General features: G+C 36.9%; 1 protein-coding gene across 1 annotated transcript; it reads left to right on the top strand.

Annotated features, from left to right (window-relative positions):
* Nucleotides 1-377: 377 nt before the first annotated feature.
* Nucleotides 378-15,733, top strand: SPL7 (squamosa promoter binding protein-like 7). Its single transcript, XM_059595632.2, has 10 exons — nucleotides 378-1,282; nucleotides 1,748-1,920; nucleotides 2,067-2,278; nucleotides 2,378-2,452; nucleotides 2,559-2,666; nucleotides 4,029-4,146; nucleotides 7,570-7,705; nucleotides 10,363-10,525; nucleotides 11,435-12,004; nucleotides 15,065-15,733. Exons 1-10 carry the CDS (start codon nucleotides 801-803, stop codon nucleotides 15,362-15,364), a joined length of 2,337 nt encoding a protein of 778 aa, XP_059451615.2. The 5' UTR covers nucleotides 378-800; the 3' UTR covers nucleotides 15,365-15,733.
* The last annotated feature ends 8,717 nt before the right edge of the window (nucleotides 15,734-24,450 follow it).

The following is a 24,450-nucleotide window of genomic DNA, read 5'->3' on the forward strand; positions in this document are numbered from 1 at the left end:
TGTGTAATTATTAGTATTCTCTCTTTCTAATTACTTGGCGACTTTCATTAATTCTGAACCGTGTCCACAGCTTTTAGAGAGAAGAATTGATTTCAGGCTTTTTTTCAAAAGAAAGTTTTGGGCTTTTTGAGGCACCATTTATATAAAAAATACCGATGCCTTAAAAAACTTCACTTTGTTAATAGTAGTCTTATCACGCAAAATCACAAAAAATAAAAAAATAAATAAATAACGCAAAATCACACCGAATATGAACAGTACATCCGATAATGAAACCAACTAGGTAGGAATCTGAAGCCATATGTATAAAATCAGCACACCTGTAACTGGCTGCTGTCTCAGATGCTCTTCCAATCAATACTCTTAAGTCTTGACTCCAACTCCAAAAAAATCCACTATTATTGGAGCCAGAGCCATGTCATCGCCATCCCGTTGACGATAATTTCCCACCACACCCAACTTTCCTCCACGCAACCGCTTGACAGTGACGAAATGCCGCGTGAACTCTACGGCGCGTGGAATAACACCTTCGCACAGACTATTCAAATGTCGCCACAATTACCTCATTTTTATTTTTCCTAACACAGAGCCCCAAGTCTGAACTTTAGAGTCTCCATCTATACCAACCGACCCAACCAACCTAACCGACCGGCACAGCTGGCTGACTCACGGCGTTACCGTATTTTCTACGCCAAGCTCCAACTCCAACCACCGCCACGTCACCAACGGCTCTTGGATTTAGAGTAGCCCGACCACGCGCACAGCCACAACAATCGCCAAAACCTAGGGATTCGGAGGACATGGAGGGGTTGCACACGCTTGTGGCGGAAGAGGACCCCTCCTCGGCTCTATGGGACTTCGGGGACCTCCTGGACTTCACCGTAGACGAGCACTTCTCTATCTCCCTAGACCCCGATCAGCCACCACCGCCGATCGCTCACGAGCCTCTTGAGCTTCCACATGAGGATCCGGGTTCCAATCGGGTTCGGAAACGGGATCCGAGGGTGACATGCTCCAATTTCCTGGCGGGTCGGATCCCGTGCGCGTGTCCGGAGCTGGACGAGAAGTTGGAGGCCGAGGAGGGCTTGCCCGGGAAGAAGCGGGCGCGGACCACGACCCGTACGGCTCGGGGCATGGCTCGGTGCCAAGTCTCCGGGTGCGAGGCCGATATCAGCGAGCTCAAAGGGTATCACCGCCGGCACAGGGTTTGCCTGCGATGCGCGCACGCGAGCGCGGTCGTTCTCGACGGAGAGACCAAGAGATATTGCCAGCAGTGTGGCAAGTAAGTTCGATTCTACTTGGTCTCTGAGATTTCAGATAGATTCTACGAGTCAAACCTGTGGTTTTCTTTCTTCTTTCTTAATTAGAGTTTGTTTTGACGGAGTTAGATGCGAGAGTTGTGTCTAATGCGGCTTCAAGTGCGTTTTGGAAGTGAATCTTTGATTATAGTTATTAGTTTGTCACTTTTATAGGCATTAGATGCACATTTATGGTCTGGTTCTTGCGTATAAAAGGGGTTGTGAATTTCGATGAAGGCTTGTGCGGTAGTATGAACTTGTGCATGTAGATCAGAGCGATTTGAATCCAAGGTCAATTGTTTTAGTTGCTTAATTTCTGAGTAGTGATGCTGCTTAAGGTGTTGTTTAATCGAGGAGATGCGTATGTGATTCAAACTGAAACTTGTGAGATTCATTTGCTGTTGTGTTTGGTGATGTTACTTTCTGATTGGGTGTGAAATGTTTGGCAGGTTTCATGTGATATCGGATTTTGATGAAGGTAAGCGTAGTTGCCGAAGAAAATTAGAGCGCCACAACAATAGACGGCGAAGAAAGCCTGGTGATTCTAGAGTTGTAATGTATAATGAATCTCAAGGAACCGTGCAGACTGAAAATGTCTCTTGTGATGGTGAAGCAGGACAAGGTATCGTAAATTTGAATGGATGGTACTATTTTTTGTATATGTGATGGACAGAGCATTTGTGTCCAATTGCGGTGACCAAGCATAGAAGTTGCATATACCTCCACGATAAAATGCTTACGGGTCTTATATATTTGTCTATGGTATAGATGGTTTATGCTTGAGCAGCCCAATAGCTGAAACGGAAGCAGCCTTGGAGTCTGAAGATGGACAAGTTACTATTGGTTCCCAGAATATCCCTAGTGATACTGTTGCATCTTTTGCGGCCTCCGGTGAAACCCAAATGGATGGAAGAAAAGATAATTCCAAATGTTCTCCCTCTCCATTATACTATGACAACAAGACTGACTACTCATCTATGGTGGGTCTCCGCTGAATGATATGGTAGCTGCATTGCCATTTTTTTTTGTTCAAGTGATAAGCTATCCTGGAGATATACTGATTCCGTATATGAATGTAGTGTCCAACAGGTCGGATCTCATTCAAGCTTTATGATTGGAACCCAGCAGAATTCCCCAGAAGACTACGGCACCAAGTATTTAAAGCATTATTATGACAGTTTAGTAATTAAGAAGAGAACAGATCTTTTCGTGGTCAGAGATATGAGGAGTTGATTAACATCTGTTTAAATGTATTTGCAGATATTCCAATGGTTGGCCAATATGCCAGTCGAGTTAGAGGGATATATCCGCCCCGGATGTACAATATTAACTGTGTTCATTACGATGCCAAAGTTTATGTGGGCAAAGGTAGTGGTTAACTGGATGCATTTTTTAATTTTTAATTTTTAATTTTATTTTTATAATCATTTTCACAGTTATGATGACGTAGCGTCATTGACTAGACACATTTCTGTTATAGATCCATATATTTATATTACTTGTTCATGTTCATGTTGTCACTGGCGAATACAAGATTGATTGCACTAGGTGATGCATTTGGCACAGACTGTTCTGTGAAGTACTCATTAACTAATGAATGAAGAACATATAACTTCACACGTACTCATTAATTAATGAATGAAGAAGACATAATTTTATATTAATATTCTTATTTGGACTCACTGCATATGTTATAATCCTTAAAGCAGAATACATTTCCTAATGGGTCATAAAATTGTGTCCTGTCAGCATCTTGTCCTCTATACACAGAATTACTTGTGAACCTTGAATTTCAACATTCCCAAACTGCCATATCTGTGGTCAAATATTTCTTATCCATAATATTTGGTTCTAACATTTAAAGATTTTTCTACACGTAAGATTTTTTATCAATTTTTCTGAAAGGCATTGCTATAGTATGAACATGATTATGACGGCTGATCAGTAGTTTATCTTCTACTGAATATGGGGACCTCATTCCAATCAGGATTTGGCTGGCTTCATCCAACTTCGCCAAGATCTTTATTTGAATTGATTTGTGTGGACATGGTGATTGTGACAAACACACCCCGATACCCACAACCATATCCATATGGAGAGTTATATGAATGTTTGATCTTTGATCTCTCATCCTTATAGCTTGATCTTCTTTAAATAGTTTTGGTTCAAGTTCTCCTCCTTGTCCTTCGTCCCTCTCCCCAAAGATAAAAGAATCTTTCAAGTTGGAAGCTCTATCATTGCTCAGGTTTATCAATTGTCATTTGGGGAATAACGTATGGTCCCGTTTGCTTCTTAAGCTAAAATTGCTACCATTTTTTTCTCATCAGCTTGACCATTAACATAGTTGATGGGAGGCTTGATTTTGTCATGCACAATTCTTAAATGTTCCTTGTATCATTCTTTGATGGTACAATATGATGTGGGGTGTACTCATCCATCTATGAAATTCAAATTCAACACAAAATAACATTATCTGGGTGCCTTTTTCATTTATGGCTAGGGGAATATATTTCCTTTATCATGTGAAAACTACATGTCTCATGCTACATGGATAAAGAAACTAATGTATCCTATAATTGTTTTTAGTAATTAATTTTATGTGATCAATAAAAGTTTCTGTTCACAAGTTATATCAAGTACACAACAAGACAGTTGTGGTTAAACTGTCACAAATTATTTCTACTTGTCTGTGTAAGATTAGAGCTAATGTTTTTTTAATACATAAAACAGTTACATGAAGATCCCATATCATATCTCAATGACTTCGTTGTCGCTCCTGGAAGAATGCTATCTGGAAGAGGCACTATACTCGTTTTTGTCAATGACATGATTTTCCGGGTTATGAAAGGTAAGTTGGCGCCTGTACATGTTGGTACTTTTATACCATTATGTTTTCACTCTCTTTCTCAGCTGTAGATTGTTTATGACTTTTAGTTTTCTTCTTCAGAAATATGAACTGTGTTTGGATAAGTTTTCTAACAGTGTTTTTTGTTTTGTGTTCCACATCTGATAACTTGTTTGGATAACTATGTTTGAGAAGTATTTCTGAAAGAAATAGATAGAAAAGTATTTGGATGTAATATTGAAAATAATTTTTCAAAATATAAAGAAACAAAACAAAAAGAAAAAATTACTGAATCACTCCCTGACATTTTATTTTATCTTTAGCTCATTGAGTTTGTTCTTATCATTAAATTGATCATTCTATCCAATTCTATATAGTCTCCATCAATTTTATTGCCAAAACTAAAACCGAAACTCATAGAAAAAAGAAAATTATATATATATATATTTTTTTTCTAAGAGAAGATGAAGAAAAATAATCAAGAGAGGAGGTGGCCATGAGCCACATGCTCTCGGTAGGGGTGGCTGCAAGATAGCACTTTGTTAAGAGGTGGCTGCAAGATAGCACTTTGTTAAGAGGTGGCTGCAAGCTAGCCCTCTGTGATGGGAGTGGCTGTGAGCCACCCAAGTCAATGGGGGTGGCCACTAGCCATGTGGCCGTGAGCCACATGCTCTCAGTAGGGGTGGCTTCAAGCTAGCACTTTGTTAGGAGGTGGCTGCAAGACAACCCTTTGTTAGGGAGGTGGCTGCAAGCTAGCCCTCTGTGATGGGAGTGGCTGTGAGCCACCCAAGTCAATGGGGGTGGCCACTAGTCATCCGCTTTGTTAGTAGGGGTAGTCGTGAACCATCCGCTTTAGTGGGGTTGGCTACAAGCCACCCCTATTTTGCCACCCCCTTATTAATGGGGAGAGGAGACCGAGTAACACCACGGTCTCATATTTGGAAGATGAGGAGTAGCTCATATAAAGTGTGTGGCTTATAGAGATAGTCATGAGTACTAAATCTTACATTGCATAGTTACTAGGTGAAACTGAGTTTTATAATAAATTCTAGGGAAGCTCTAATTTGACTAGTTATTTTGGGGTAATGGCGTAGCTGTTGCTAGCGCTTTTTTCTGGGACGTTACAAATGGTATCAAAGTCACTTAGTAATGCTAGATCATGTGGTACTGGGGCAATGCATGACATGGCACTAACAAGGACATCAGGTGTTTAAGAGGGAGTTAGTTACACTTCGGTCCCATATTGGGAAGATGAGAAGTAGCTCACATAGAGTTGACGGTTTATAAAAATAGTTATGGGTGTTAAATCTTACATTGTTTAGTTACTAGGTAAAACTGAGTTTTATTAGGAATTCTAGGAAAGCTCCAAATTAAGTGGTCATTTTGGGGTGATAGCGCAGATATGACTAGTGCTTTTTGGGAAAATTTCCCATACCCTCATGAGTTTTGGCCCTATGATGAGGACCTGAGTATTGAAGTGCTAGTTGGCATCTTTTTCATGTAAGACCAATAAAATTGTATCATGTGTATTAAAAAGTCATTATCATCATGCCGTGTATGTCTGCTAATAAAAAATATAAAAAGAGAAAAGCTGAAAAAGAAGAAGAGAGGGGGTGGAGAGGTGGCCGCACGTGCCCCCCCCCCCCCCCCCCCCCCCCCCCACCACACTTGTGGGAGTGTAGGGTGTGGCTCCACCTCCCTCCACTCTAGCAAAGGGTGGTTGCAGGGGTGGAGCCACCCTCCTTTTTTCAGCCTTTCTTTTCCTTTTTTGTGTTTTTTATTATTTATTTTCAAGAATAAGTGACATGATGACATAGCTTTTGATACATGTGGCACAATTTTATTGGCCTTACATGGAGAAGATGTCAGCTGGCGCTTCAATCATTAAAAACTTGATTGAATGATCTATTTGTTACATGGTCAAAACCTATATCCTTAATTGTCAAAATTAGAAACTTAGGTCCTTACATCACAAGGCCAAAACTCAGGGAGGTATGGGGCAATCTCTCTCTCTCCCCCCCTCTCTCCCCTTTCAACTACTCATGGGATTCTCCGTTCCTTTCTCTTTCACTTGCTTGCTTTCCCGTCTTAGATGACTCGCAGAAGGCCCATAAAAGTTGAGCTTTTCACATGATTTTGCTAACTTAGCCAATTCTAATTTTCTTTCCTAGTTCTATTTTTAGGTGCAAATGGATTGAGGACTCGTTTATGCCCTTATCAAATTTTTTTTTAATAAGTAATGTTGTATATACCAAAAAGCGCAAAGGGGCGCAACCCTAGAACACAGGAAGTATACAAGAAAACGCATAACTAGAAAGAGAAAATAGAGTAAGGAAGTCGGAAAAGCTAATAACTAGAGGAGCTAAATAAGCAGCTGTCCAAGTAAAGAGAGAAAAAAAGAAGAAAGATAAGAGTTCCTCCAAAGTCCTCTCTAGGTCATTGAAGATTCTGTCATTTCTTTCCATCCAAAGTCTCCACACAAGGCAAAGAGGAACCATCTTCCACACCATAACACTCTGAGAGCGACCCCTTGACCACCAGTAGGCGAACAAATCTACCACACTATTAGGCATAACCTCATAAAGACCAAAGCGGCTGAATATGGCGTTCCATAAGGCACTGGCGGTCCCATAGTGGAGAGGAGATGATCGACGGACTTCCCGTTCAATTTGCACATGCAGCACCTGTTGACCACAATTAGAAGTCTAATCCTGAGATTGTCCATGGTGAGAATCTTTCCTAGGGCTGCCGACTAGGCAAAGAAAGGATGCACTCTAGACATAGGATAGAAGAGTGACTTTTGATTTTCATGATGCAACTGGCTGTGCTGCATTGACTTGGCGCATGTTTCATGTATGAGATGTATTGGGATGTAATTAATGTATCTCTAAATTTAAGAAGTTTAGAAATGGTTGATTCATTTGAGGCTTTGTTTGTTTTCATGTAAAATATTTTGAAAATTGTTACCGCATTTTTCAGTGTTTGATGGAATCAAATATTGTGGGTCAAAGGGGAAGTTTTTTGTGGTCGACAGAAATTTATACCTAAAGAGGCTGAAAACAGCTCACCTTTACTGACGCCTTTGTCATTTTTTCTGGACCAAGCCTATGACCCTTCCCACTTCCCTCTCTCCCTGCCCCTCGTGCTACCAATGCCACCCCCTTCCTCCACCTCACCACACCACCACCTCCTCCTCCCCTCAACTCCTCTGTAGACACCACCACCACCATCCCTACCCTTACTCCTTCGCACGGCCACCACCACCACCACCTCCTTCCTCCCTTTACACTGCCCCCCCATCTCTCCCATACTTTGTACCCCCACCACTGTTCTTTAGTTTCTATATGGATTGCTTTGTTACAGTTTGTTTGATGTTTTCAAATTTTTCACCCTTTTAACGTGAATTGAACATCTTAATGGGTATAGGTGGAACTTCTGTGATGAAAGTCAAGGTGGAGGTGCAAGCTCCAAGGCTTCACTATGTTCATCCGATATGTTTTGAGGCTGGCAAGCCCCTGGAGTTTGTTGCTTGTGGAAGTAATTTGCTACAATCTAAATTTCGGTATGGCATTGACAGCATGGGGCTTTATATTTGATCGTAATTATTTTTATTTGTTCAATGGTTCATTGCTGTATTTATTAATTCACAGTTAGTATGGATAAATCTTTTCTTTTGGCGCTGGGGCATGGGATGTTTTGATCTAGCCTCTATGTCCCATAAGGAGTGTTCTCAGTTGCCGAATGCACAAATTTTAAGGAAAAGAAGATATCTTAGACTTTTAAGATAACTTTCCAAAATTTCCCTCTTACCAGTAATCAACATGCAAATTAAGGCACATGCATTCTTTTATAATAAAGGGTATTGTGGGAGAATTATGCTTTGGTTTTTGGGATAAACATACATCATCAGACAACAGACATGCAACATGGCACCTGACCCACTCGTTGTGAGAAGCATCGATCTCATATTAACGTATCAATGGAGTAGGTCTGGAGGATAGAAATCATTAATTGTAAGCAATCAATGTTAGCATTACATTGATTGTATAAATCATGCAGGCCCCCCTGTGAATTAATAAATGCCTCCTCTAAACAAGCAGATGGTAAGTCAGATACCTTGTGGTGGGGTGGAGTGGCTTTTGGCTGTAGTCTGGTTTTGCTCCTACTTAACTTACTGAAAAGTTGCACATGCACCTTATTCAAGCTTGAAAGACGTCCTGGTTAGGCACCCAAGCCTGCTTAAGTTCAAACTGAGAATACAAAGATATCTAAAAACATTATCATGATTGATCATCTTTTCTATATTTCTCTGCATCTTGGAATGCAATGGTTGATGCTCATGAAACAATCACACTCTTCTTAAATTCTTGTAAGACTGGCTTGGTAGGACAAGGAGTTATCCATGACAAAATTGGTTGTTTTTCTTGTGGAGCTTATTGATACGAGCTGCATGATCCTTTTGAGAATAAGCCCTAGCAACTGGATCGCAATCTCTTTTTGCCATTGTTAGAAGCATGTAAACTATGGTTTCAGGTTCCATGAATAGTAAGAGATATACCATAAATGAAGAGCTCTTCCACCCACTTCCCTTGTATTTTTACATCAAACCTTTTCTCTGCCAAGTAGTGATGGCTCCAATCACCAAGTTATCAATTTTAGACAGACTCACCAGTATTAGTGTAAGAAACTCCCTGAGAGAAGTAGAAAATTCCAATACACTGGTAATGGACATATACTACCTTATCATAGATCACATGCAAGAATCTTCAACGCTTAACACACTCACTTTCAGTTACCCACATAGATTCTGTAAACAAGTTACTTCAGTTACCAGTCACCACATATCTATTGGACATTAAATAGTAAGTACACTCTTATCACTGCTTTTTTTTTATAATCAAATTGGAACGAAGAAAAAGAAAGGAGAAACATGAAACAAGAACAAAAGAATGAAAAAACAGAAAGAAAGAAAAAAAAAAAAAAAAAAAAAGCGAACAAAACTATCCAAGGAGGGTTAATATCGCTAATAGGGGCAACAACAATGGGGGGCAAAGAGGAAATGGGAATGCTTCCGCTAATATCAGTGGAAGTGGCCCATCTAGCAAGGTTAGACTAGTAGATCAGCTTTAAAGGCTAGTAAAAGGTGCTTCAAATGATCCCTGTAAGTGAAAAAAAGGTGTGATCCTAGATTTATTAGATCAGCAAGAAACAGCATATTTTATTAAGCAAATAAGCAAGAAAGGGTGGTGTTGATTTGGGTTGCATCCTTCTTGATGTAAATACTTTATGGAGTTGAATACCTTTAGGATTGAAACAAGCAGGGCTGTGCAGAATAGTTGGTTCTTTGAGTTTTTGCTCAGGCACACCTGAAAGAGTTCGAACTTGCCTTGAAATTGAGTGAAGACTAAAACTTTTCCAGCTTGGCTCTTAGGCAGGTTGCCCGTGTGTGAGCTATTCAGGCTCTTTTAATAAATCATGAAACTCTCGTACTTGTAGCTTCTAATTGGTTTGTACATTTTAAATTCTTAAAGGAATAATCAATTAAGATAACTAATCAACATCTCTTGAGTAGAAAAAAATAATAGACGTGATCAGCATCTCTTAAATAAGTCAGGCCCAAGACATGTATCTTCATGCTAATTTATATACTTTTATACTTCTCTTTCTTGAAAGTGTTCCTATGAGTAAGAAAAAAATGATCAAACTCCTAAAGATGGACATGTTTGCCACAACTACAGGCTAAGGCATGAACAAGCTAGCATAAGGCAAGTTTGGGCTCAAGCTCATTTAACAAATGATCCTGAGCCTGGGTTGTGTTGATCAGTTACAGCTGAGACTTTGAGCTCGGCTTGAGATTGAGTTAAAACCATAGCTTTTTCTGTATTATTGAGCCTGACGAGCTGCCTACCAAGAGTCAAGAGACCTGAGCTGCTTAGTACATCTGCAGCTTCTAGTACACAGTTGGAAGAACATAATAAGTGACGCTTTTGGACTCAGTTTTTGATGTCATCCTTCTGTGTTTATTACATGTCATTTAGTTTTAGTTTTAACTTGCCATAATATGTATGTATTTTACTGGTAGTTGGTTTCTTTAAACTTAGGGTGATATTCTCGTTTAACTATTCGATTCACTTATTTTTGTACTTTTATTTCAAACTTTAAAATGTATTTATTTACTAGAACATTGAATTTTGATTCTTAAGGATGTTTTGGTGTCAGGTTTCTTGTATCTTTTGCTGGAAAGTATCTTGCGCATGATTATTGTGTTGCGTCTCTGCATGGTCAGACTGAGGGGGATACTGCTTCTAGTTGTAACCATCAGATGTACAAGATATGTGTTCCACAAACTGAACCAGCTCTTTTTGGTCCTGCCTTTGTCGAGGTAGGTGTTCTGGATAATTTTTAGATTCCTTTTTTTTTTTGTTTTTTTGTTTGTATCTCATTTTATACAGGATGTGTCTTGACCATACTGACATACTTCCGCGAAGGCACATTTGATGTTTCATTAAGATTTGATAACACAAAAGTTGGTTTTTTTCTTGCAGTGTGTTTGTAACAAAAGTTACTGCCAAGAAATTCCTTATCAAAGAAACTATCATTCTGGAGCATAGCAGTTGTATATATGGTCCTGTCTGTATACTTCTACTGCATGTGTTATTTCTTGGTTATATTCACGTGATAGTATAAAGTTGGTTTTTTCTTGCAGTGTGTTTGTAACAAAAGTTACTGCCTAGAAACTCCTTATCAAAGAAACTATCATTCTGGAGCATAGCAGTTGTATATATGGTCCTGTCTTTATGCTTCTACTGCATGTGTTATTTCTTGGTTATATTCATGTGGTAGTATATTTTTAAATTTGAAACGTGCTTTGGTTTTCCTGAGACATACGTGAGTGATGTTTTGTGTATGTTGGGTAATCTTGTTATGGCATATGGATTTGTCTTGGTGTACACATGATTTGCCAGAAAATCATTTCTATCTGCATGGGGCTACTTTGAATAAATGCTTTATGGAATTGCTTCTGCATCTATAGTTAATTCGATGGTGAGGATTATTCTTGTCTTGGAACTTGGTACCAGCATTAAGTATTTTGCACCATCGGTTGTTGTGGTAGCATCAGTCCATTATTGTCGATCACCAGAATCTGCAAATAAATGTAATAAACAGTTACAGAAAATGGTGGATTTATATTATTAAAGATAAATTTTGTTGTCTACATGAACACTGCAAAGCATGATGGAATTTTTTTTTAAACTGGTAACATTTTTCTTTCCATAAATCTATTTTGTAGGTTGAGAATGAGTCTGGCTTATCAAACTTCATTCCAATACTCATCGGTGACAAAGAAATTTGTGCCGAAATGGAGATATTACAGCAGAGATTTGATGCATCACTTTTTCTGAAAGGATCAGAGATTGCAGATATTGGTCCTCTGTCCGACTCATTTGAGTTTTCTGCAATGAGACAGTCAACGTTTTCTGAATTTCTTTTAGACGTATCATGGTTACTTAAGGAGCCTGCATCAGAAAATTTTCAACAGTCTATCACTGCATCACAGATTCAAAGATTTAATAGTGTTTTGAACTTTCTGATATGCAATGACTCGACCATGATTTTGGAGAAACTGTTAGGGAAACTGAATATTGTGATAAGTGACATGAAATCTAACAACACTGTTAATGGCAGTGATGCTGATTTGAGTTTACTTCAGAAACACATTGACAATGCGAGAGATATTCTTCATAAAAAAAATAATACAAGTGAAAGTTCAGTGGTGCAATCAGGATCTGCGTCAAGAGGGAATTCTATTTCTGAAAGCCACTCCCAAGATAATGTGCTCTCCATTCCATTCAACAGCCAGGTAAGGACTTAAATTTTTTTTCTACTCCAGCTTTTGCTGATTGTGAATCTGGTTTGCAAGTTCAAGATTGAGGAGCCTATCTAATCTGCTTCATTTATTTTCTTTTGTTCATATATTTACTTGTTAATGATATGTATTTATCTTGTGGAACAAATGCATGAACACCCACTGCCGTTTCATAGCACTTTATCCCTGACTTTTTGGGTTTTCAATTTTTCTAATCACAATCTTGTGATTCCTTATTGTTTTACTCACTTGAACGTAACATGTTATGGACTAAAAAAATCATGTTACCTGTTAAAGTATTTATCTTTTTATTTTTAGCACTATCTCTTTATTTTAATTTATTAACAATTTAATGACAAGAAAATATAAGCAAAAAAAAAAAAAGAAGGATCATAGAGAGTGAAGGGGTTTTGGAGAGAGAGAGAGTAAAAGGGAGAAAATTGGTGAAGACCAGCTTAGTAAACGCCACTGGCAGGTTCATCCATGCCAGTTGGTGGTGGTTGTGGTGAAGGAAATACCTGGACTGTACGAACAGGGAAAATCTCTTTGGGGGCACTCCATGCAACACATGTCACTACATAATCATCCAAGGTGTCCTTATGGCAACGAACATTTGGCCCAAAAACCAGCTTCCCCCTCCCTCTCTCTAAACATAAACATCCAAACTCAAATATGAAGCATTAGAGAAAGTCTTTACAAGTGCTGGTGAAATCACCCGCACAAAGTTCTCTCAGCCCAAAGTGGCAAAGCATCTACTCAAAAAGCCCTTGCCCTTCTAACCTTTATACTCTTGTCTTGCCACCACCAAAAGTCACATTCCGATTTCTCAAACCCATGGTCATGATTAACTGATTTTCCTCTTATTGCAATCTTCCTCTTTATCTCCAGGCCATATAGAAAGAGACATTGGCCTTGCTGTGGTTGGCAGCAAGCCAACTATGAGTAAAGACTCATACCAATATATGGATAGAAGCACCTGATTACAACAATTAGAAATTTCTAGGGATGTAATTAAAAAAAATTGAAATCAAAGGGATTACAATAAACACCATCAAACCACTAGGGCTGTATAAAAATTACAGCAGTGTGGTTAATGACTGGCTCAAATGGCACCACCTTCCCCATTAAGAACAGGTAGGAGGGTGAAGTTTTGTATTACACTTAATGGGCGCATAATTACCAAGAAAAAAGGTCACAGTGGTGTGGGACACGTCCCGTTAACGGACATGTAAGTTTGTCATGTTTGATAGATGTTTTCATTTGGGGGGAAGGAAAAAGCATGGCCAATGTGAACTTAGAACTTATAAGGTTCCAAAAACTTGTGGCATAAGTATAAGAAGTAACCTTAGAAGTCTCAGTTTATGTATGTTATCCGTCTGTATAAATATGCTGCTTATTAAATGTTAAGCCTTTCCGGGACTCCCTTCTTGCTGGAAATAGTTTGTTTATATTTTTGTTAGAAAATTAAATGATTATATTCACAATTTCCGACTTGTTTAAGCTTTTGAGATAAATGATGATTTAACATGGTATGAGAGCAGAGATCTTGAGTTCAAACATTGGCTCTGCAGTTTAACCCATTTTAGTTAAATACATGTTGTGCCTCACTTATGAGGGGACGTTTGAGCCTACACGTGAGAGGAAGTGTTAGGATACTAATTAAATGATTAAATTCATCATTTCTTACTGACTTAAACTTTTTGGATAAATGATGATATAACATTTTTTATTCCAGGGAAAATTACAGTTTACCCTCCCAAAGTTGTCAGCGATTTGCAATTCCGCCTCCAAAGTTTCAATTTTTGCAATCCACCCTCCTAAAGTTTCAATTTTTTTCAATTCAGGCATTCCGTCAGTCAAAGCCGCTTTGACTGACGGAACAGTGATCACGTGCAAGTCACGTGATCACTGTTGGTTGTTTTTTTCCCAAAGAACCATGCCTTTCCTCGGATAAATTAATTAAACTGCGCTGCTAGAAGATTTGGCCACTGCTATCGATCATGGCTTCCTTTTTCCTTTGGAGAGATCTTATTCCTATAAGTATGGAGGCCCGAGAGTATTTTATTTGCTCATTTGAAATCAGTCCCCTTCGTAGAGAAACATATTAAGAATCCATCGTTTCCCCATATATATATATGCATATATATACAACCATGGAATTTTGCCGGAAGAATTTTGGAGCCACTGGGAGAAATATGATGTTTATTTTGCTGATTGTGATCATCACCACTGTGGCCACAGCTCTTGCAGCTGCAAGGCCGTTGGATGGGGGGAATCCAAGGGTTGGTGATAATCCTGTTTCGAAAACTCTCTTTTCACTAAAAAGAGGCCCTGTCGCGCCTTCCGCTCCTTCTGCTTGTACTGATATGGCAAACAGCAACCACTGCCCCAAGGCCTTCCACCATGGATAAAACTTGCTAGCTTATGATTTGGTGCAACAGATCTCTGCTGAATGGTGGGGGAGATGGCCTGAAGAGATTATAGTTTTTTTTTTTGGGATGGGGATAGGGATGGGGGCATTTTGGGAAAAAAACAACCAACAGTGATCACGTGACTTGCACGTGATCACTGTTCCGTCAGTCAAAGCGGCTTTGACTGACGGAATGCCTGAATTGAAAAAAATTGAAACTTTAGGGGGGTGAATTGCAAAAATTGAAACTTTGGAGGCGGAATTGCAAATCGCTGACAACTTTGGGGGGGTAAACTGTAATTTTCCCTTTATTCCAACTAATTTGAAATTAATGAAGTTATGTTGCGGCCATCTATGATTGCAGCACATAAGTAATATTTGAACTATCCATTTTTTGATAAAATTATCTTGTTATAGATTTTGCTGTGGATCTTACAATATGAGTTTGTGTATATATATTGCTGTGGAAACCATTTTAAATCTCTTATTCTTGGCAAGAGATCAGCAATCTACTTGTGTATTGGAGCTCTCTAGTTATTGCATTTCATGATATCTGAAAACTTGAGAGATCCTTCCATAATACTTACTTTTCAAACTGGCATTTATTTCTTTACTCAAACAATTAATTGATATTTCATTTGCAGGGTACGGGGATAATATCAAATGCTAAGTTAGAAGCAGTGAGATGCTCAACTTCTAGTGAAAGAAGTGAAACTGTTCCCCTGTTGAGTAGAGACGTTATCATGAATGTTAACCATGTAAAGGAATGGCCAAGAAAGTCGTGCGGTGTCATTGTTTCTAGGGCAATCTTCAGCTCTCGCCCTAGCATATTTCTCATCTCCATTGCCGCTGTTTGTCTAGGGATATGTGCTGTTCTTCTCCATCCTCACAAGGTTAGCGAATTTGCAGTATCCATTCGCAGGTGTTTGGTTGACAGAATGTAGCAGTGGATTGAGCCAAAAAGAGAAGTACTGTCGTTCATCTGTAAGTAGTAGTTATTGTACACCAACACTAGATGAAGAAAATGCTGTTTAAAGCGTTGGCTTGCGACTCTACTCAACTCGTGGCATTGGAAGCTTGATATTGGAGTGCTAATTGCCACAGCTGCATCAGTTAAATGCTTATCCTTTGCAAGGGAATGAGGGTGAGGGCAGTGGGCTCAGTTATCCGTTGAGAGAAGCAAGTTGGGAATAATGTAACATGTATTTCTTTTTTGATTTTTGTTTTTGTTTTTTTGGGTCCTGAGCTAATGTGTAACATGTATCTAATAGTTTTGAAAGCATTTTAGATCATCTTTTTGGTGCTATTTTGAATAGTTTAGTTATCAGTTCAATTTTTAATATATTTTAATGTTCAAAATTTGTTCTCCGACAATTCTTACTTCTTAGACTACTAATAATCGGGTTATATTAAACTAGTAAACATAGTTCGGATTTATTTATTTATTTTTTTCCTTCAGAAAGAACTAAAAAGGTAAGTGTAAATGTCTATATATATGGAGAAGGGAGAGTGGGTGGGGATAGCTTTAATAAAATGACAGAAAATATTATGCAGGGGTATGGGGATAGGATAATTAGGCGGTATAAGCACCTGCCATTATGCAAGATGGAATACAATAGTAAAATTTAGCAGAAAATTATCAAAAGAAAATTTTAAGAGTAAGCGCGAAATTAGAGCGGATAAAGGAGTAATAACAACAAGATTTAGTAATTGCAAATTTATTAATAACTCAGAAGAGGATACTTACAAAAGTAATAACTAGAAGAAATACAAGGAAAGGAACTAAGATCAAAGCAGGATACAAAAACAGAGAGCAGGGTAGTTGCATAATGAGTTTAGTGTTTGGCTGAAAGCTTCTGCCTCAACAATGAGGGAGTTTGTCTTTTTATAGGCGAATTCCAATAGGTAAAATAAAATTACATCAGTAAAATTTAATAGTAAAAGCAGATTCTTCGCAGTACTGTAGTGTCGGCAAACAAAAGAGTTAATAGTGAAAGCAGCAGCGATAATGGCTTCAATAGTAGCAGCAGTAGAGTCAATAGTGAAAAGTAAAGACAACAGTGGTTTGCGATAATGGCAGTACTGTAGTGTCGGCAAATAAAAGAGTCAATAGTGAAAAGTAAAGACAGAAGCGGCTTCAATAATGAAAGTAATTCAGACAGCAGTGGCTTCAATCAGTTGCTTCAATAGTGAAAGTAAATCAATTAGTGGCTTCAATAGTGAAAGTAAAGATGACAGCATCAATAATATTATAGATCTTCAAGTCCAGGAAAATAATCATCATGGCCATAACCGAAATTCCCAAACCATTTTCTTTTGGAATCAATAGTACCTTCAGAAGATGCTTCAGATTCTTCTTCATCATCTTCGTCAGAACTATCATTGAGGGATTTCAAAAAGACTTTCAATATTTTCTTCTTTTTCTTAGAAGATTTTTTCTTCGAAGAACCAGAGGAGGTGGGAGCGGTAGCAGTATCAGCAGCAGTGATCTCCTTGGGAGTAGGAGAAGATAAGAAAATACTGGGGGTTACTAATTTAGCAGCAATAGGAGAATGTGAAACTAGGACTTTTGGCATCAGGGCCAATTTTTTAACAGTATCCACAATAACATCAGTCTGTGGGAATTTATCCCACCATTTAACATACCAATGACGATCGAGCTAGTCACCATTAATGACATATTGCCATTTCAGGATTTAAGGGATCTTGTATTTTTTGGCAAAATGTAGAATGGGAGGAAACTTTGCACCATGATCATCGGTTCTGTAGAAATTCTTGAAAGTACTAAAGGCTTCAACAAGTTTGAGAGAAAGGATAACTGGGATGAGTAGCATAATGGTAATCAGAATCATTAGAAGTTAAAAAATCATTATTAGAGGAATCAGAGGAATCTTTGGACTATAAAATTCTAAAAAGATTTTCTTTTTCACTATCATCAATTTTCAAAGCATTAATTTCTTTTTTCAAATTTTTAGGTGGTGCAGGACACTTATCGGCAAAATGCCAAGATTTTCCACAATTAAAACATTTTCCTTCGGAAAAATCTTTAGAGAAATTAGAGGGATTCTTTTTGGGTTTTTTGGCAAAAACTTTTTTAACAGGTTTATTAAATTTTATTTTCTTGTAACTATTGTAATATGGAGCATGACTCTTTCTGAGAGTTTTATCAGATTTCTTCCTAGTTCTCCTGGATGGAGCAAAAGGAGGTAAACCAAATTGCTCACAGAAATTACTCATTTCATATTTAGCCTTTAGGAAAAATACATTTTACCCCCTGAACTATCTACCATATTTACACTTTTAACCCCAATGTTTAAAAAGTGACACTTTACCCTCCTCCCCCCTTCCTCCCCCCCCCCCCCCCCCCTCTCCCCCCTCCAAACTTCCAAATTGTTGCAATTCGATCATTTTGACTTTTTTTTTTCCCAAAATGCCCCCATCCCAAGTTAAAAAATAAAATAAAAAAATTAAGGGGTGGAATTTTTTATTTATTTATTTATTTTTAACTTGGGATGGAAGCATTTTTGAAAAAAAAAAAAAAAAAAAAAGTCCGAATAGTCGAATTGCAACAATTTGGAAGTTTGGAGGGGGGGTGGTAAAGTGTCACTTTTTAAACATTGAGGTTAAAAATGCAAATGAGTGGATAGTTCAGGGGGGTAATGTGTATTTTCCCCTAGCCTTTTTAGCATTCTTCAATTGTTGTCTTATCATTTTTTGATCAATGCACATTTTTATACCAAGTTTTTTAACAGTAGAAAATAGATCACCATAAGTTAGATTTTCATAATCAATTAAACCAATGTGAGAATTAATAAGTTCATCTTTTACTTTGTGAGCAAACAATGAAGGCAATCCATCAATAAACTTTTCTTTCCAATAGGGTTTTTGGCTATCAGATTTGACCATAACATGGGAGAGAAAAACATCTTGATACCATCTATAATCAGATATAGTTGGGCATCAAAGATTATTCAAAAAATCAGAAATTCGAGAAGTAATATTAGAAGGACTGAAGGAGTACCAATAAAGTGCTTAATAATAGTATAAATTAAAGTATTAACACCATCGGAAATGCCAGCACCTAGACGTTCATCAAAAATAGGTAGGCCATCATCATCTTTTTTGACAGTTTTCCTAACTTTTTCTCGAGAATCTTCAATAAGGTATTTATCCCACCAATTCCAAAGAGTACCAGAGAAACCAGTAGTAAGCAGATCAACAATTTCAGGATGACTTAGGTCATGGTTAGTGACATAAACATTAGCAACCATATACATGTGATTCATTTTATTCAAAAGTTCTTGTTCAGACAGGCCATCAATATTCCATTCATACATTTTATTAGCAGAAACAAAAAATTGGGATTGAAAAAAACTTTCTTCAAATTGCAAATAAGGAGGAGTAGGTTTTGGATACCAATTCTTTGGAGTTTTGGTTCCAAATCAATTTCTCCAAAATTTTCTTCAAGAACTTTAATATCAGAATCAATAGAATATTGGGAGCATTCAGTATTTTCGAAATCAAAATTAACAGGAGTTTCAACATTTCTTTTGATAGTACAAGCTATTCCAGAAGTTCCGGCTTGACTAGCTTTTAACTCTGAAAGCATTTTATCAATTTTCTCAACATTTTTTTAGTTACTAGTCTTCAATCCAAGGTATTTTATTTCTTCAGGCAAAGAAAGTATGAGTTTTTTAACTTTTAAAACAGGAGTAATATGAGTATTATCAAATTTTTCTTCAATACAATCCAACTGTTGACCAATAGTATGAAGAGACTGGTTAACAAAATTGTTTTGTTCAATAATTTTTCTAGTTTCAGAAGAAGCAAAATCAGTAGTTTTAAAAGGAGAAGCTTTAATAGTAATGCCTTTGCATTGAATAAGAAGATTTTCAAGAGGTGGATGAGAAGCTTTAACAACAGTTTTGCCTTCTTTAACAAAAGGTTTTTTAACAACATTCAAGAAATTAACAGAGGAATAGTAGTTTTGGAGAAAATCAAAAAATAGGATATGTTTTTGTAATTCAATCTTTTTTTTTTTTTTTTTTTTTTTTTTTTTTTTTTTTTTTTTTCAGTCCATTGGATTTTAATAAGGGACTTTTCTTGTTTAGAATAGATAGTACGGTAAGCATGTCTTAAAAATTGATTTTCTTTTGAAGAAAAATCTTTTTGCAAAGCAGGCCAATTAATCTGTGAAAAGATGCTCTTAATAGGAGCATGTATAACATTGCATTGATGGGAAGAAGGAAGTGGTCCATTCAAATTAGAAGCAGAAGGAGAAAGGGATCCCCTTTCATCATCAGCTTAGGACGGAGGAGGAGTTTGTTTAGTAGTATAAAAAGCAGAGGAAACTTGTGAATCAGTTGAGACACCTTTTAACTTTAAATCGGGATTAGTAAATAATTTATCAAAATCTTTATCTCTTTGTTGAAACCCTTCTGTGGTGGTTGAACCAGCAAAATAATTTCTTCTTTCATTAATCATCATCGGTCTTTCAATTTTATTAGAAAGATTTAAATCAGAAAAACTTATTTTAACAGATCCATCTAAATACTGCTGGATGTAATCAAGAATACTAGTATCATTTACTACTCTGGCAGCCTTAGACACGTTCTCCAAAAGCCATTCGTTAGGAAGATCAATTTCCTCCCATCGAATCATTTTAGGAGTTCGTATACTAGCATCCTGAGTAGAACTTTGGATTAACATAGTAGAACTACCAAAATTCTTGATAACAGCTTGATGATTTAGATTGGTTTTCAATAGTTTGTAATAAATACAGTAGATGATAGCAAGATGTCTGCTACCTTCTTCCATATTATAACCAGAGGTTAGTACATTTAAAGTTAAAGTTTTAACAATATGAATATCATTTAAAGCAAGAGTTAAATTAGGAAAAGTATCAAAATGAATAGGGCCATTAAACAAGGAAGATTGTATCATACCAAGAATACTATGCTGGAATTGAAATTAACAAATCTAGCATCACGAAGACATAACAAAACTGAAGCATTAATGCCTAGTCTAGTCAAAGGTTTAACAGCAATTTGAATAGATCCAATATGTAAAAACTTAAATCCTTTAGTAAAAGAATCATTAACAAATTTTTTATTGAACAATTGATATTTTTCATTGTTACTGGAAATAGCAAATGTCTGTTCAACAGTTTTAATAGAGTATTCAGCATTAAAGGTGGGTTTTAACCCAGAAGTAGTATAAACTTCCTTTGTAGAAAGCCTAGGGATAATCCATTTATCAAAATTAAAATAATTATCATCTTCAACAGAGAAATGTTCAATATTAACAACATCAGGGGGGTAGGCTAGTCCTAGAACTAATAGAAGAATTAGATCTCCACATCTTGGTAATCCAAATTTTCAAAAGCTAAAACTATCACTTTCTAAACATATGTTTATCTTACAAAGACCTGACTACACATACTCTGGGCCAAAACTAACCCTTCACCTATGCCCAAAAATGCCAAACCCAGACAAGACAAGGGTCTTAAGAGGTCAACCGAGGCTAGTCCGACGAGGTGGTAGGTTTGTAACTAAAACAGGAACACATATTAGGAAGATCAAACTATACAAATGGGATCTTCCCTGCCCTTGATATGAATGGATGAGATAATGAGAGATCAATTAGAAATGCTTTTAGCTTTTTAGTCCCACTTCGGTGAGACCCTGAAAGGGGGACGGATGGATTTTCTATCCATCCCTCCTCCCCCTTTTTTTTTTTTATTTTTTTTATTTTTTTTTTATTGTTCTTTCTTTCATTTTGTTTGCTATGATTTGATTTTGGAACTTGGTAGCATCATCCAGATTCAGAAACAATAGCAGCCGTCCCTTCCACCTAGTCTTTTTGGTGTCTTCTCGCGCTTGGGTTTCGTCGATATTTTGTTGAGAAACTTAGATCGGCTCCTTGTGTTGCCGATCTACTCTTTTGCAGCTGGCTCAAGCCCGTACGCGCCACTACACACTTCTCCTCAATGCCATTGTGCCCTATAGACACAAGACTTTTTCTCTCTTCTTTTTGGCACGCGCCATATGTGGTTTGTGCGAGCCGGAGTGTGGATCGTGTGGATCTCACATGCCGGGTTTCCTCTGCCATTTGCTTGCTAGATCTTGGCATTGATGTTGGTTTTCTTTGTTTTGTTCTTGTTTTGTTGTGTTATCTTGGCCTTTGAGCTGAGGAGGGATAGTTTCTGTGTGAGGGGTTTGTTTCATGGCCGGATCAATAAAGTTTGTTTCTTTAGGGATAAGACCTATCCATGTATTCAGATCTAGTCTACTCAGAGTAGATCTATCCCTTAAATGAAGTGTGCACATAGGTTGGATCGGGGGAGGTAGATATGTTTTTTATTGTTAGATTTTCAGTGTATCTACGATGTTGTACTTTTCATGGCTTTTGGCTATGTTTCTCTGTAAGAGCTTTACATTCTGAATCTCTTATTATGGACTGAAGATGAAAGAATTCCCTTAAAAAAAAAAAAAAAAAAATTTAGAAATGCTTCTAAACATAAGTTGAGAAATGACACTCTTAGCAACATGATGTGCCCTAAAATTGGCACTACAATGAGTCTTGAAAGCTTTTTAGATTTAAATGAACAGTAGCTAATGGTGTATATCATATTAATATAATATAATCCATCTAAAATTTAATATTGATTTTTAGTATCACGTTTGAGAGTGTCTGAATGAGAATGTATATAGCATTTCTCTTTTCTTGAACACGAATTTCTATTCTTCCCCTTTTTTTATTCCAACTTTTCACACTTCTAATTCTCTTCTCTTCCTTTTTCTGTGTCATTGGTTGGTTGCATGGTTGAGATATAAAATTAATATACGCCGCATGCACGCATCCTTTATATTTTTAATGTTTGAGTAATGATAAAAATTATATTTTTATCCTACAATTATTTTGTAAGGTTAATTTGACAGTTCCAATCAACTCTTAAATTACCTATTGTCAAAACAATAGTAATAGTAATAAAGGGTTAGTTAAGACTGTTATGTCGACATTGTTGAGATAAAAAATATGATATAAAATTACTATTTTTTATTTTTTATTTTTTATTTTTTTTGACGAGGCAGTGAGGCACACATGATATTTTTCTGCAAAACAAAAAGCTCGGAAATGGGCCGGCACATGTCATAGCATATTGGCAAATTGGCAAATTGATGCTGTGACGGCAAGCAACATGATTGATGGTGTCCAAAGGGTTGGTCAAAATTACCGGATCAAATTGGCAAATTTTTTGTTTCCTTTTGGGTCCCACCTCTAGTTGACGTTAGAGAATGTCTCTATTACTTTTGGCCTTTTGTTGCTGCTTTTGTTCACGTCTTGGGGCCCATGACAGCTAAGAATATCCCGAAATAGCATTGCATATATATAAATTTTATTTTATGACAAGGGTAAAAGATTAGAGAGGGTTAAAATAGTCATTTACTTTTAGATTTTTAAATCTAACTTTGAACTCCTTATAATAAGCTTTTATTGGGGTGGGGAGGGGATTCATAAAACAATTATTTAGACAGAAAATTTTGCATTTTGTTTATAAAAGAAAGAGAAATGATAAGCTACAAAAACAGTAAAACGTGTTGAATGAGATGATGAATGATGATATGCATGCGGGCGTCTTGGAGAGTAAGAGACGGATGATGATGATTCTTTTTCTTATGGCGGGGCCGGAAGATGATTAGAGTCTAGTGCTGTCATTTCAAAGCATCCAAACCATCATTCTTTGGCCCTTCTTCTCATAAAACAGTATTGAGAGGAGGAAGTTTCTCTCTTTCCATTTTATTCTCCGCTTCTATCCTGTTCTTCCGCTTCTGATTTTTTCTTTTTGTCTTTATGTTTGTAAGTATTTTTTTTACCAGATCAGCATAAGCAGCTTCGGCCTCTTTACTATGCGTCTGTCTACTTTCTTGTGCTGTTCATCTCCTCCTCAGCCGCTGCTGTTGCTTACTGGTGGTTTGTTTATATATATATATATATTTTTTTTTTTTTGAATAATGAATTTTTTCTCTCTAGATATGCCTTCATGAGTGAAGAAGAATAATTAGGTGTGAGTGGTTATTTCTCACGGCCTGGATAATTATGTGTGATGGGTTATCTCTCACGGCCGGTTTAAATAAATTTTGTTAAGAAATTTGACTGCCAATGTCGTAGATGTAGTCTGCTCGGAGCATATCTGCTCTTTAACTGTATTTGTATATGGGTTAATAGAATATTGAAGTCATAGATAGTACCTTATTGTAAGAATTTTTGTTTGTATCTATGACTTTGTAATCTCATAGCACGTAGTTATGATTTTTGCAGAGCTTTATGCTTTGTGGCTCTATAAGGGGGATTTGACCAAATCAGCAACTTCGGCTTCTTCGCTATGCATCCGTCTATCTTCTACCGTTTTATGCTATTCATCTTTTTCCCGACTGCTGCTGTTGTTTGTTTGTATTTTTTTTGTTTTGAATAAGAGGTTTCTTCTCTCTAGATATGCCCTTATGAGTGAGGAGAAATAATTAGGTGTGAGAGATTATCTCTCATGGCCTAAATAATTAGGTGTGATGGCTTATCTCTTACGATCGGTTTAAATAAATTTTGTTAGGAAATTTGGCTATCCATGTCTTAGATGTAGTCTGCTTGGAGTAGATCAGCACTTTAACTATATTTGTACACGGGTTAGCGGAATATTGAAGTCATAGATAACACCTTATTGTAAGAATTTTTGTTTGTATCTATGACTTTATAACCTCATAGCATGTGGCTATGATTTTTGCAGAGCTTTATGCTTTGTGCTATAAGATTTTTTGCTCTGCTCTATAAGAGTTTTATGTTCGTGATCTTTAATCAATTATGAAATCCTCATATTTCCATTAAAAAAAAAAACATCATTATAATCGTTTTAATTTCACTTGCCAATCTTTTTTTTTTTTTTAAAAAAAAAAAAAAAAAACCGTATGCATTGTATTATGTATGTTTAAAAAAAAAAAAATTAAATTAAATTAAATGAATATGGATCACCGTAATA

Source organism: Corylus avellana, chromosome 2 (assembly GCF_965113065.1).
Source record: "Corylus avellana chromosome 2, dhCorAvel1.hap1.2, whole genome shotgun sequence".
In the NCBI taxonomy this organism is placed as follows: Eukaryota; Viridiplantae; Streptophyta; class Magnoliopsida; order Fagales; family Betulaceae; genus Corylus; species Corylus avellana.

Coding starts and splice junctions, on each gene's coding strand:
- SPL7 (XM_059595632.2), top strand. CDS start 801: ATGGAGGGGTTGCACACGCTTGTGGCGGAAGAGGACCCCTCCTCGGCT. Junction 2,667..4,028: donor CAAAGTTTATGTGGGCAAAG/GTAGTGGTTAAC, acceptor TACATAAAACAG/TTACATGAAGATCCCATATC. Junction 10,526..11,434: donor TTGGTCCTGCCTTTGTCGAG/GTAGGTGTTCTG, acceptor TCTATTTTGTAG/GTTGAGAATGAGTCTGGCTT.